At 44.9% G+C, this 12,332-nt stretch overlaps 3 protein-coding genes across 3 annotated transcripts in view; 1 reads left to right on the top strand and 2 right to left on the bottom strand.

Annotated features, from left to right (window-relative positions):
• Window positions 1-12,332, bottom strand: part of LOC135086029 (pyridoxal phosphate phosphatase PHOSPHO2-like) — a 200,965-nt gene that overhangs the window by 71,679 nt on the left and 116,954 nt on the right. The gene's annotated exons all lie outside the window — the stretch shown is intronic.
• The window catches only part of LOC135085882 (protein slit), a 153,200-nt gene that overhangs the window by 106,018 nt on the left and 34,850 nt on the right, over window positions 1-12,332 (top strand). The window contains exons 6-14 of the mRNA XM_063980668.1: window positions 3,574-3,717; window positions 4,353-4,514; window positions 5,167-5,237; window positions 5,576-5,723; window positions 6,389-6,532; window positions 6,731-6,802; window positions 6,881-6,952; window positions 7,033-7,104; window positions 8,105-8,268. Of these exons, the coding sequence (XP_063836738.1) occupies window positions 3,574-3,717; window positions 4,353-4,514; window positions 5,167-5,237; window positions 5,576-5,723; window positions 6,389-6,532; window positions 6,731-6,802; window positions 6,881-6,952; window positions 7,033-7,104; window positions 8,105-8,268 (1,049 nt within the window). The remainder of the gene's footprint in view (window positions 1-3,573; window positions 3,718-4,352; window positions 4,515-5,166; window positions 5,238-5,575; window positions 5,724-6,388; window positions 6,533-6,730; window positions 6,803-6,880; window positions 6,953-7,032; window positions 7,105-8,104; window positions 8,269-12,332) is intronic.
• Window positions 9,485-12,275, bottom strand: LOC135085859 (uncharacterized; the record flags this gene model as incomplete). The annotated part of the gene is made up of 5 exons (XM_063980642.1): window positions 12,229-12,275; window positions 11,252-11,392; window positions 10,739-11,126; window positions 9,695-9,889; window positions 9,485-9,541 (listed from the first exon to the last, which is right to left on the bottom strand). Coding segments are annotated over exons 1-5 (828 nt in total), but the record flags the coding sequence as incomplete, so codon positions are not given.

Here is a 12,332-nt window from a genome sequence, read left to right as displayed (position 1 = left end):
CCGGTTAATATAAATAAATAGATAGAAATAGTAGTAGTAGGTACATTCGATTCAGGAGCAGTTTCAAATAGAGAGTCCATTAATACTGATTTCTTAATTTATTAACCTGACATCCAACATCGTCTGAGGAATAATCAATACTATCTATTTTCGTTCTAACGGCTTGTTAATAACGGCATGTTAGTAACCAATATTGACCAAATAATTGTCTGGCATTGGTCGTCGATAATAACAGAAAATTGGTGTATTTAGGTATTTTGGCTCAAAATACTCTGACATCTTTACTGTGAAGTCATTTTAATTCGTTGTACCCTATCCTAGCAGTGAAACAAGAAAATCAAAATCAAAATTTTCTTTATTTGTTTAGACTAATTAAATTAGTACTCACAAATCGTCAAATGCTCTTAAGGAGCCTATACATGTCTCATTCTTTTTTTTGCCCTACCAGCGCTGTTTTCGTATTCGTACCAAAGTTTGTGAGAATGGATCGATGTAGGTATGTTTGTAACTCTCTCACGCAAAAACTACTCAACGGATTTATATAAAACTTTACTGTAATGTTCTTTGAACACCAGAATAACATACAGGCTATAATTTACTAGCTGTGCCCGCGACTTCCTACGCGTGAAAATAGTTTGAATAATATTTCCCGTTTTTGCAACATTTTTCTTTACTGCACCGCCCCTATTGGTTGTAGGGTAATGATGAATAGCCCAAAGCCTTCCTCGATAAATAGGCTATCCAACACAAAAATATTTTTTCAAATCAGACCAGTACTTCCTGAGATTAGCGCGTTCAATCAAACAAACTCTTCAGCTTTGTATTAGTATATATCAATTTCAATCCATGCGTGCAAAGCCACTAGCAAAATCTAGTAGCTTAAATCAGAATTCCATCCTATTCGCAAGCTCTAAGCCGAAGTAAAGCGACCTCCAATAAAAAGCTCGCTAAAGCTCGTAAAGTCTCACCGCCCAATTTGAGAGCAGCTCTATTATTCATGATAGGAAACAATTTGCCGACCCCACGGGTGGGAAGGCTTAGTGTGGACCTGACTATGTCCAACTTTTAAACAGCTGGTAGTCTCGAAATAAGCAAGTATTGTAGTACTATGGGGTGATTGGGTACCATACAAGAAACATCCCCCCAAAACATTTTCATGTAAATTGTTGTAAATACAAGAACATTTGGCTCGCTTAAAATGTTATCAAATCTCACGTAGAGCCAAGATTACAAGAATTATAACTCTAAAAACCCTTGCCATAAACTCTACCTACACCGTCTTTAGTTTCGCAAACGTCGTAAAAAATGTATCCACTCTTCATTATTTTTCCGTTACAAACTCCATCGTCCACCATGTCTCTTTTTAACACTCCACATTGGCGAAAGCATTGTGCTTTAAATACACACCAATATTGAAGCCGTTTAACAGAATAATAATACAATAGGTAGTTCTTGTAATACTTAAAGACTCTATTTAATTTGCTTGTTGACTTTTATAAACTTATTTTACAAATGTTTCAAAAACATCTTATTTAAAAGTGCCCTTACAGTTCCCGTGGACTACATGTTCTATCGGCCTATAGTTTATTAATATTAGAGGTCATGTCCATACAATCCTCTCGCTTCTCCACTATGAATATTTTACAAGTAAAACGGGGAGATCGCGTGCAAACGATCCTACCCCTTAATTAGCCAAGTCTCAGGGTTCCAGTGGTTGAGGAGTTGTTGATTGAAACTTTGTAATCGAAATTGTGGACAAGCCTTTTTGATTAGGCTACTTTTGAAGTAGAGATTTGCGAGGGAAATTAGCGGTGAGAATTCGTAGTTAAGTTGTGAGCATTTTTCGTTTGTCATTAGAAGATCGTTCGTAGGTACCTACAGTTCGTAGGTACCTATGTCTAGCATTTTGTGTAGGTATCTTACCATTATACGTGTCTGACATTCAGCGTTCCATGCATTGAAGTAATATTACTAGTAGGTACATTACATTATATCTCAATGGTTCCGTGTCCCATTCCACGTACGGTCTTCTGTGTAGGTACATCAAATTTTTTGCGTATCTCGGTTCTGGGCTTTTGCAATTCTGCCAATGAGTATCTGACATTTTGCGTATGTGACACATCAAATATTTTCGTTCTTTCCTGAAAGATGTGTTTAGTAAAGTATTGTGTGTTCACATACAAAAAATACTTAAGGCTCACTTCTAGGTACGAGTATACCTACTTACAAAGAAAACTGCTAATTGAATTCGAAATAGCAGTAGTTTTATTTTCTCAGTTAGGATACAGGATACAGTATTACGTACTTGAATCATTCTAAAAACATTATACATCATCATATTTTATATCCTTTACAACATTTCAAAATACCTTCGTTCTATGCTACGTCCTAACATGGTGTCAGCTAACCCTCTTAACCCCTGACGCTTACCCCAATGGATGTCCAGAGCTTGGCATTTGGCCAAGAAAAAACCAAACGTATTGTCAGCCGATGACTGTGAGAGAGAACAATATTTATTTACTGCATTTCGGTATCCTTAGCTTACCTTATTCACCCAAATTCATCATAATTTATCATTTCAGCCACAGGACGTCCACTGCTGAACATAGGCCTCCCCCAATGACTTCCACATCGCACGGTTGGTAGCGGCCTGCATCCAGCGCCTTCCTGCTGTCGTTATGAGGTTGTCGATCTACCTTGTGGTAGAAGATCCAAATTCAAATTTAGTATTTTTTATGAGAAGAGGCCGACAAAATGGCCGAGTTGCTGACGCTGCTTCTTCTCAGCCATATTATTTTCACGAAGCTGTCTCAAAATAGTAAGACACGAACTTACGACTTAACGCGACGTTTATTAATGAGTTACACTATGTACTCTGGCTTGACGTTTCGGCTGCGAATCTGCGATGCTGCAGCCGTGGTCACAAGCAGACTGGCGGCTCGTGTCTTACTATTTAAATTTAGTTAACATCCTTGTTATTTTTTTTTAATTGCCACTTGTAAATGTATTACTATTAGCCCTCATTACCCAATTCTCGCATAAGACCTATAGAGAAATGGGAGTGGCTGAAAATCAGCGCAGCCTGAGTATTTTTCAGGCAGCATTCGCTGAGCCACCTCCAATTGCTTCCTCATAATATTATGTCAATCAACATTATTGTAACTAGAATAAGTATGTTGTAGAAGCAATAAAGGACTTTATTATTATTATTTCTTAGGCTTTTTTTTTTACTCGATGTCCATAAGTTCTTTATTACTATTTTAGTTGAAATGGAACGCGAAAGTTTAAAATCTTATGTCTCAGGGTTAACGTAAAAAGCCTACGCAGACGAGGTACTATTTTTTCCGCACACCTTGAGTGTTAAGTCAGTGCCTGTGTACTTTTCGGAGATTTTTTTTTATTTATTTTTTTCTGTCCATCTGCACTGGTCTTAAAAAGTTTAAATGCCTCACTGTCATTATAAACTCATCATGCAGTCTCTCTTCACGTTCCCTCTCACAGTCTACTCATATTCTGCTGACGATACGTTTGGCATCCCACCTGCCTATTTCTAACATTACCTGTACATTCCAGAGACCTAAGCAGGAACGAGCTGACCGCAATAAGCCGGCGCACCTTCCGTGGGCTGACGGCGCTGAAGAGCCTCCATCTTGATGGGAACCAGCTCAAGTGTGTGGATGAGAAGGCGCTGGAGCATCTGAAGAGCCTTGAAGTGCTGTGAGTATTTAATTTTAGACATAATTAAGTATTTAATTATTGAGACGTGTAAGAATAGGTACTCGTAATCCCATCAAGTTCAAATGTGACTAGCCAACCATAGAAACTGGTGTTTCTTCTAACAAATAAACCCGAATAACTTGTACACAGAATGTTAAGATGCCTATATTGTAATTTCTGTAAGGTACCTTTGATGAAGTAAAGTATGTAAATGTAATAATAGAAGATTCTGCATTTATCAACCTCTTTGTAGATTGCCATTATGTTTTAACAAATTGTCAGATTTCTAAGCCTAGGCACAAACCACCGACTTTTAGTTGGCCGATAGTTGGGTCGGGCTGTTAATCAGCATGGAAATGTATGAGATTGCGCACATTACAAAGATTTGGTATCGGCCAAATAAAAATCGGTGGTCTGCGCCTAGACTAATGACACAGTCATAAGTTGTCGACTTGAATCTTAATGAGTGCCAGTTCAGAAGACAAGCCAAGTTAAACTTCCAAATCTTGGCATTCTTAACTTATGGCCTTGTGACGTAAATATAGGTAATACCAAATTAGTTCCTTTGTCCACAGCACAGAAATGATATTCATTAACACATTCCATGACTTATGGCCTTATAATGTTGTCCACAGCACCCTCAATAACAACAACCTGACGTACCTGGCCTTGGAGCCGGCCGCCATTACCAGGCTTCACACCCTGAGGCTCACGGATAACCCGGTGGTCTGCGACTGTAGGGTGGCGAGACTGTCTACTGCTGTGAGGGCCGCTGGGATTCCGGGAGTTGGTGCCAGGTAAGCATCTGCTGCAGGGCACATAGTACGGTACGCAGGTGAGGCATCAAGGTTCTGCAGTGGAGGCCACATACTGATACGCAGTAGGACGTCCACCCACAAGGTGGACCGACAACCTCTAAAAGTTTGACGCTGGATGCAGGCCGCTATTCCGGGAGTTGGTGCCAGGTGAGTTCTAGCTCGTACAAGATAACTTGTGTAACCCCTGATGGCATTGGGGCAGCTAAGGAAGAGTCCTTGTGGAAATCCTTAGAAGTTCTTTGTCCAGCAGTGGACGTCTTTTGGCTGAAACTCCTGCTTGCTGCACACCCTCTGTGACACTAGTACGAGTAGTAGTATTTTGTAGTAACCATCTCCAGAGGCCAGAGACCACTACATAGTGCGCAGAGCTGATGGTCGTTGAGGCAGAAAAGTTCTCGAGTGGCGACCACGGGCATTAAGACGTAGTGTGGGCAGGCCACCCACTAGGTGGACCGACGATCTGGTGAAGGTCGCCGGATTGACCGGTCGTTATGGAAGTCATTGAGGAAGCTTGGCGTCCAGCAGTGAACGTCATTTAGCTGAAAACAAACAAACGAAGCATCTGCTGCATAACTTTCAAAAGAATATGAAATATTATGAGCTTACAGTACAACTATTTCTTTATCAACAGGTGTCAAGCGCCAGCAGCGCTGAAAGGTGCCCTGCTCACTGACTTGGAAGCACACGAGCTGGTCTGCAGTGGTACGTTCATACCTCAGTTTACACTGGAGAGAAATCGATCCATAAATTCGAACTCCTCGTATGTTCTTCTGATTAATTTCGTTGCGGATTCAATGACAGTTTAACTTTCCCCCGGGACAAACTTGACCTTCACTGGTTGGGTTTTTATTGATGGTCAAGTTGTAGATCCTGGCTACACAGGAGTTGCATCGGTAGGAACGAGAGGTGGAAATAGTCCCGTTTTAATCTTGAAATCGTTTGGCGAGGCTTTTGTTCAGCCATAAACGTCATGTGGATAAAATTATACTGAAAATGACAGTGATGAAGTTTCTCTAACCTGAATAATATTTTTATTCCAGGTCCAACCAACGCTATATCCTCAGGCGAGTGCTCCGCCGAGCCTCGCTGTCCGCCGCCTTGCCGCTGCTCGTTGGACGGGACCGTGGATTGCAGAGAGAAGCTGCTGTCAGAACTGCCCACCACCATCCCTCATAGAGCCACTGAGATGTAAGCTTTAAAAACAGTCAAATTCTTTAATAGTCTTATGTACCTAATCGAATCAGAAATGAGGAGATCCGCAGAAAAACCAAAGTGACCGACATAGCCCTCAGAATTGCTTAAATCAAGTGACAGTGGGCGGGACGTAAAGCTGATGGCCGCTGGGGCAGAAAAGTTCTCGAGTGGTGACTACGAGACGGAAGATGTGTGTGTCGTTAGGGAAATCCTTGGGGGAGGCCTTTGTCCAGCAGTAGACGTCATTTGGCTGAAACGAATACGAATTAGTATTAAGGTCATTTTTATACACGTCCTAAATATTGCTTGCCCTACCACCACTTCGTAAGTAGATACTTAGATTATTTTTCGCAACTTTTGCACTCTTTGGGTATTTTCTGTATTAATGATTTCCTTAATGCTTTTGATAGTGTTAATTATGAACCGATTTTCGACCTTACGCCTGAATTGCCTTGTTAATTCGTTAATTATTAACCCATGTTCTGTAATACCTCATAATAAAATTAAAATGATCTGTCTCAGAACTATATTTCTCTTACAACAAATAAGGCTCCTGCAGGGGTCGATTCTAGGTCCTTCTTTATATTTACTAAAACAAATGATATAAAAACTAAATTACCTTTGATTCTCATTCCTAACATATGTCTATCCTTTTCCAGCCGCCTCGAACAGAACGAGATAACAGAAGTGGGGACAGGAGCGTTCGCAGCTGTGAAGCGGGTCACGCGCATAGATCTGTCTAACAATAAGATCACGAAGCTCGCTGCTGACGCGTTTACTGGGTTAACTCATCTGAGCTCTTTGTAAGTCCTTCTATATTTATTTTATTATTTTTGTTTTTATTTATTTTTAATTGCCAGTAACATGTCAAGATGATTACTGTGTGAGTGACCTTTTTGACATCTTTTTTTCCGTTGTTGATTGAATTTGCAAAGGCAGAACTAGTGTAGGTTACTACATTAAACGAATTAGTTTATTAACTGAAAATGTATATTTTTCAGGGTCCTGTACGGGAATAAAATCAAGGAACTTCCATCTGGAATATTTCACGGTTTGGCGTCTCTACAACTACTGTGAGTCTAAAATTTTGACAGTTCTTTATGTATCTGCCCACTATATTTTTTTTTATTATAACAACAACTTTTTTACAGATTGCTGAATTCAAACGAAATAACGTGCGTCAGGAAAGACACGTTTAGAGACTTGCAGAATCTGAAATTATTGTGAGTACTTTAACGTCATTCATGCCTTTAATAAAATGATATTTTCTTTAAATTAGCTATCATTTAATATTTATTTTCAGATCGCTGTACGATAATAACATCAGGTCTCTATCAAATGGCACTTTTGATGCTTTGACTGGGATACAAACGCTGTAAGTAGAAATTTTTGAACTTTAGGAAGTAAGAAATTAGTTAGTACAATACTATTTTGAGGTCATTACATAAGTTGAGTTTATAATTTCCTTAACGACGGTGTTTAAATCAGGGATGTTATGGATATCCGTAACCGTAACCGAAAGTTTCGGATATCCGAAATAAAATAAAAATTCGTAACCATAACCGATTCAAAGGTTTCGGATAGTTTCGGATGTAGGCAGAGTCAAGCAAGTCCCTACGCTGATTTAATTATTGCATTTTGCAAAAAAAAGCTTTTTGTGAGACCAAAAGAAGGTTTAGAAAAAGGTATTCTGTGCCCATTCTATTCGTAAGGCAAGAACTGTGTTGGACAACTATTAGAATTTGCGTTCTATACTTAGCACAGATATTCGTAACCATAGCCGAAATAAAAAAATATCCGTAACCGTAACCGAAACCGGTATAATATTATTCCAATATCCATAACCGAAACTACATATCCATCACATCCCTAGTTTAAATCTACAAATAACAATAATTGGCCCTCATAACTCCTTGGTCGCGCGACACTGGCCACCACGAATAGGTACCATGATATTCTTTTACATCCAACAATTTCGTTACACTTTTGTTAATTTTCTCGCCTGTCATGTCTGTTATTTTTTCTCGCATTAATTTTCCACGATCCGAATTTGTTTTTAATTCATAGATTAGAACAAAGGGGAAGATTTGGTACGCGCTTACATTGCAATAATCAAAACAAAATTAAGTTAGTGCGAGTTTGCATGAACGTCATCGCTAGCGAGTGCGTCCAAAAAATTATGAAGTTTTCAGTTTTTGAAAGTATCTGCTAGAGACGCTGTAATATTATTTTTTTACGCAGTTTGGTAAAACTCGAACTAAGAACACTGCTGCGCTACATAGATCGACCAGTGAGCGAGGGAGAGCGAAAAGAGCTCCAAGTTTCCAAAATAAAGAATCTTCTCATTATTTAATTATTCTTTCTATTTTCCCCAGCCACCTAGGCCGCAACCCGTTCTCCTGCGACTGTTCACTGCGCTGGTTAGCAGCGTACTTACGCAAGAATCCGATCGAGACGTCGGGCGCCAAGTGCGACGCGCCGAAGAGAATGAGTAGGAAACGTATCGACGCGCTGAGGGAAGAGAACTTTAAGTGCAAACGTGAGTACCTTTTTTCACAGATCGATTGGGAGAAAGACATCACCAAACCATTATGGCTGGTTTTAATGCGGACCCGCTCCGCACGGCCAATCTGTATGAACTTCTAGGGAGCGTTTTAGAGTAATGCGGTCCGGAGGAACCGCTCCGCTCCCTAGCAGTTCATACAGATCGGCTGTGCGGAGCGATCCGCACTGACAGTCCGCGTGACACTAAAACCAGCCTATGACCACCAGAGCCCAATGAAACGGAGCTAACTTGAATTTTCGTCTGCGGCTCCGTCTTAGGCTATGGCTCGCTATTGAATGAGCCTTTGCAAACGTGAGTACTTACTTTAAATTAGACAGGGACTAAAGTAGTGCGACACGTGTCGCCAGCGTCATGAAATGAAATCGTGTGACGTTACTGGACTTTGCTCGACAGGTCATGTGACAGGTGTCATGATATCGACTGGCAATGTCAATAAGATATGTCAGGCGAAGTTTTGCGAATCGCCTGACGTCGCTACTGACCAAGTCGCTTTGTTGCCACATGCGAAGCGAAACCGCTGGACTTCGCTCGACATGTTACAGATACGTGTTGCGAGACATTTGTCCCCTAGTGTACTTCAGTCATTATCATCATCTCTCTGCGCTGGCTGGCCGCGTACTTGCGCAAGAACCCGCTCGAGACGTCGGGCGCCAAGTGCGACGCGCCCAAGAGAATGAGTCGCAAGCGGATAGACGCGCTGAGGGAGGAGCACTTCAAGTGCAAGCGTGAGTACGACTGACTGACTTCTTTATCTCTCTCTCCCTCCTCTCTCCCTCCCCTCTCTCCCTCCTCTCTCTCCTTTCTCTCTCTCTCTCTCTCTCTCCCACCTTTCTCTCCCTCCTCTCTCTCCCTCCCCTCTCTCCCTCTCCCACCTCTCTCCCTCTCTCTCTCTCTCCGCTGCCCGGCGGCCGCGCCGTTCTCCTGCGACTGCGCACTGCGCTGGCTGGCCGCGTACTTGCGCAAGCACCCGATCGAGACGTCGGGCGCCAAGTGCGACGCGCCCAAGAGAATGAGTCGCAAGCGGATAGACGCGCTGAGGGAGGAGCACTTCAAGTGCACGCGTGAGTACGACTGACTGGCTTCTTTGTCTCTCTCTCCCCCTCTCTCTCCTCTCTCTCTCTCTCCCTCCACTTTCTCCCTCTCTCTCTCTTCCTCCTGTGTCTCTCTCTCTCTCCCTCCTGTTTCTGTCTCTCTCTCTCTCCCTCCTGTTTCTCTCTCTCTCCCTCCTGTTTCTCTCTCTCTCTCTCTCTTCCCCCTGTTTCTCTCTCTCTCCCTCCTGTTTCTCTCTCTCTCTCTCTCTTCCCCCTGTTTCTCTCTCTCTCTCTCTCTTCCTCCTGTTTCTCTCTCACTCTCTCCCTCCTGTTTCTCTCTCACTCTCTCCCTCCTGTTTCTCTCTCACTCTCTCCCTCCTGTTTCTCTCTCTCTCTCTCTCTCCCTCCTGTTTCTCTCTCTCTCTCTCCCTCCGGTTTCTCTGTCTCTCTCTCCCTCCTATTTCTCTCTCTCTCTCTCTCCCTCCTATTTCTCTCTCTCTCTCTCCCTCCTCTCCCTCCTCTCTCTCTCTCTCTCCCTCCTCTCTCTCTCCTCTCTCTCTCCTCTCTCCCCACTCACTCTCCTTTCTCCTCACTCTCTCACTCCCTCCTATTTCTCTCTCTCTCTCCCTCCTATTTCTCTCTCTCTCTCTCTCCCTCCTATTTCTCTCTCTCTCTCTCCTCTCTCCCTCCTCTCTCTTCTTCCTCTCTCTATCTCTTCCTCCTTTCTCTTCCAACTCTCTCTCCTTTCTCTCTCCCTCTAGCTCTCTCTCCCTCCTTTCTCTCTCCCTCTGTCACTTCTCTCTCCCTCTCCTTTCTCTCTCCTCTCTCTCTCTCTCTCCCTCCTCTTTCTTCCTCTCTCTCTCCCCTCTCTCTCCCTCTCTCTCTCTCTCTCTCTCCCTCTCTCTCTCTCTCTCTCTCTCTCTTCCTCCACTCTCTGCTTCCTGTTTCTCTCTCTCCTCTCTCTCTCTCTCCCTCCTCTCTCTCCCTCCTCTCTCTCCCTCCTCTCTCTCTCTCCCTCTCTCTCTCTCCGCTGCCCGGCGGCCGCGCCGTCCTACTGCGACTGCGCACTGCGCTGGCTGGCCGCGTACTTGCGCAAGAACCCGCTCGAGACGTCGGGCGCCAAGTGCGACGCGCCCAAGAGAATGAGTCGCAAGCGGATAGACGCGCTGAGGGAGGAGCACTTCAAGTGCAGGCGTGAGTACGACTGACTGGCTTCTTTGTCTCTCTCTCTCCCTTCTGTTTCTCTCTCTATCTCCCTCCTGTTTCTTTCTCTCTTCCTCCCTTTTCTCTCTCTCTCTCTCTCCCTCCACTCTCTCCCTCCTGTTTCTTTCTCTCTCTCTCTCTCTCCCTCCTGTTTCTCTCTCACTCTATCCCTCCTGTTTCTCTCTCTCTCCCTCCTGTTTCTCTCTCACTCTCTCCCTCCTGTTTCTCTCTCTCACTCTATCCCTCCTGTTTCTGTCTCTCTCTCTCTCCCTCCTGTTTCTCTCTCTCTCTCTCCCTCTCTTCTTTCTCTCTTCCTCTCTCCCTCCTCTATCTCTCCTTTCTCTATCTCTCTCTCTCTCCTTTCTCTCTCCCTCTCTCTCTCCCCTCCTCTCTCTCTCCCTCCTCTCTCTCTCTCCTTCTCTCCTTTCTCCCTCCTCCCTCTCTCCTCTCTCTCTCTCTCCGCTGCCGGCGGCCGCGCCGTCCTCCTGCGACTGCGCACTGCGCTGGCTGGCCGCGTACTTGCGCAAGCACCCGCTCGAGACGTCGGGCGCCAAGTGCGACGCGCCCAAGAGAATGAGTCGCAAGCGGATAGACGCGCTGAGGGAGGAGCACTTCAAGTGCACGCGTGAGTACGACTGACTGACTTGTTTATGTCTCTCTCTCCCTCCTATCTCTCTCTTCCTCCTCTCCCTTCCTCAGCTCTCTCTCTCCTCCTCTCTCACTCTCTCCTCTCTCCCTCCACTCTCTCCCTCCTGTTTCTCTCTCCTGTTTCTCTCTCACTCTCTCCCTCCTGTTTCTCTCTCTCTCTCTCCCTCCTGTTTCTCTCTCTCTCTCTCTCCCTCCTGTTTCTTTCTCTCTCCCTCCTGTTTCTCTCTCACTTCCTCCTCTATCCCTCCTCTCTCTCTCTCATTTCCCTCTCCTCTCTCTCTCTCCCTCCTCTCTCCCTCCTCTCTCCCTCTCTCTCTCCTCTCTCTCCCTCTCTCCCTCCTCTCTCTCTCTCTCCGCTGCCCGGCGGCCGCGCCGTCCTCCTGCGACTGCGCACTGCGCTGGCTGGCCGCGGACTTGCGCAAGAACCCGACCGAGACGTCGGGCGCCAAGTGCGACGCGCCCAAGAGAATGAGTCGCAAGCGGATAGACGCGCTGAGGGAGGAGCACTTCAAGTGCAAGCGTGAGTACGACTGACTGGCTTCTTTATCTCTCTCGCTCCCTCGCTCTTTTTTCTCTCTCCTTTCTCTCTCCCTCTCCCTCCCTCCTCTCCTTCCCTCCTCTCTCTCTCTTCTCTCCCCTCTCCTCTCTCTTTCTCTCTCCCACTCTTCTTTCTCTCTCTCTCTTATCTCTCTCCCTCTCTGCTTTCTCTCTCCCTCTCTCCCTCTCTCCCTCCTCTCTCTCTCTTCTCTCCCCTCTCCTCTCTCTTTCTCTCTCCCACTTTTCTTTCTCTCTCTCTTACCACCTCCCTCTCTCTCCTTTCTCTCTCCCTCTCTCTCCTCTCTCCCTCCTCTCTCCCTCCTCTCTCTCCCTCCTCTCTCTCTCCCTTCTCTCTCTCCCTCCTCACTATCTCTCTCTCCTCTCTCTCTCCCTCCTCTCCCTCTCTCTCTTCTCTCTCTCTCCCTCTCTCTCCCTCTCTCTCCCCCCTCTCTCCTCTCTCCCTCCTCTCTCTCTCCGCTGACCGGCGGCCGCAGCCCGTTCTCCTGCGACTGACTTAAGAAGCGACGAATAAGAGAGCTGAAGAGGCAACGGGCAGGACATGTAGGACTGACGACCGATGGGGCAGTAAGGAATGGAAGCCACGTACCGACAAGTGGA

This window comes from Ostrinia nubilalis, chromosome 30 (genome assembly GCF_963855985.1).
Source record: "Ostrinia nubilalis chromosome 30, ilOstNubi1.1, whole genome shotgun sequence".
NCBI lineage: Eukaryota > Metazoa > Arthropoda > Insecta > Lepidoptera > Crambidae > Ostrinia > Ostrinia nubilalis.
This window is presented reverse-complemented; position numbering and strand designations above follow the sequence as displayed.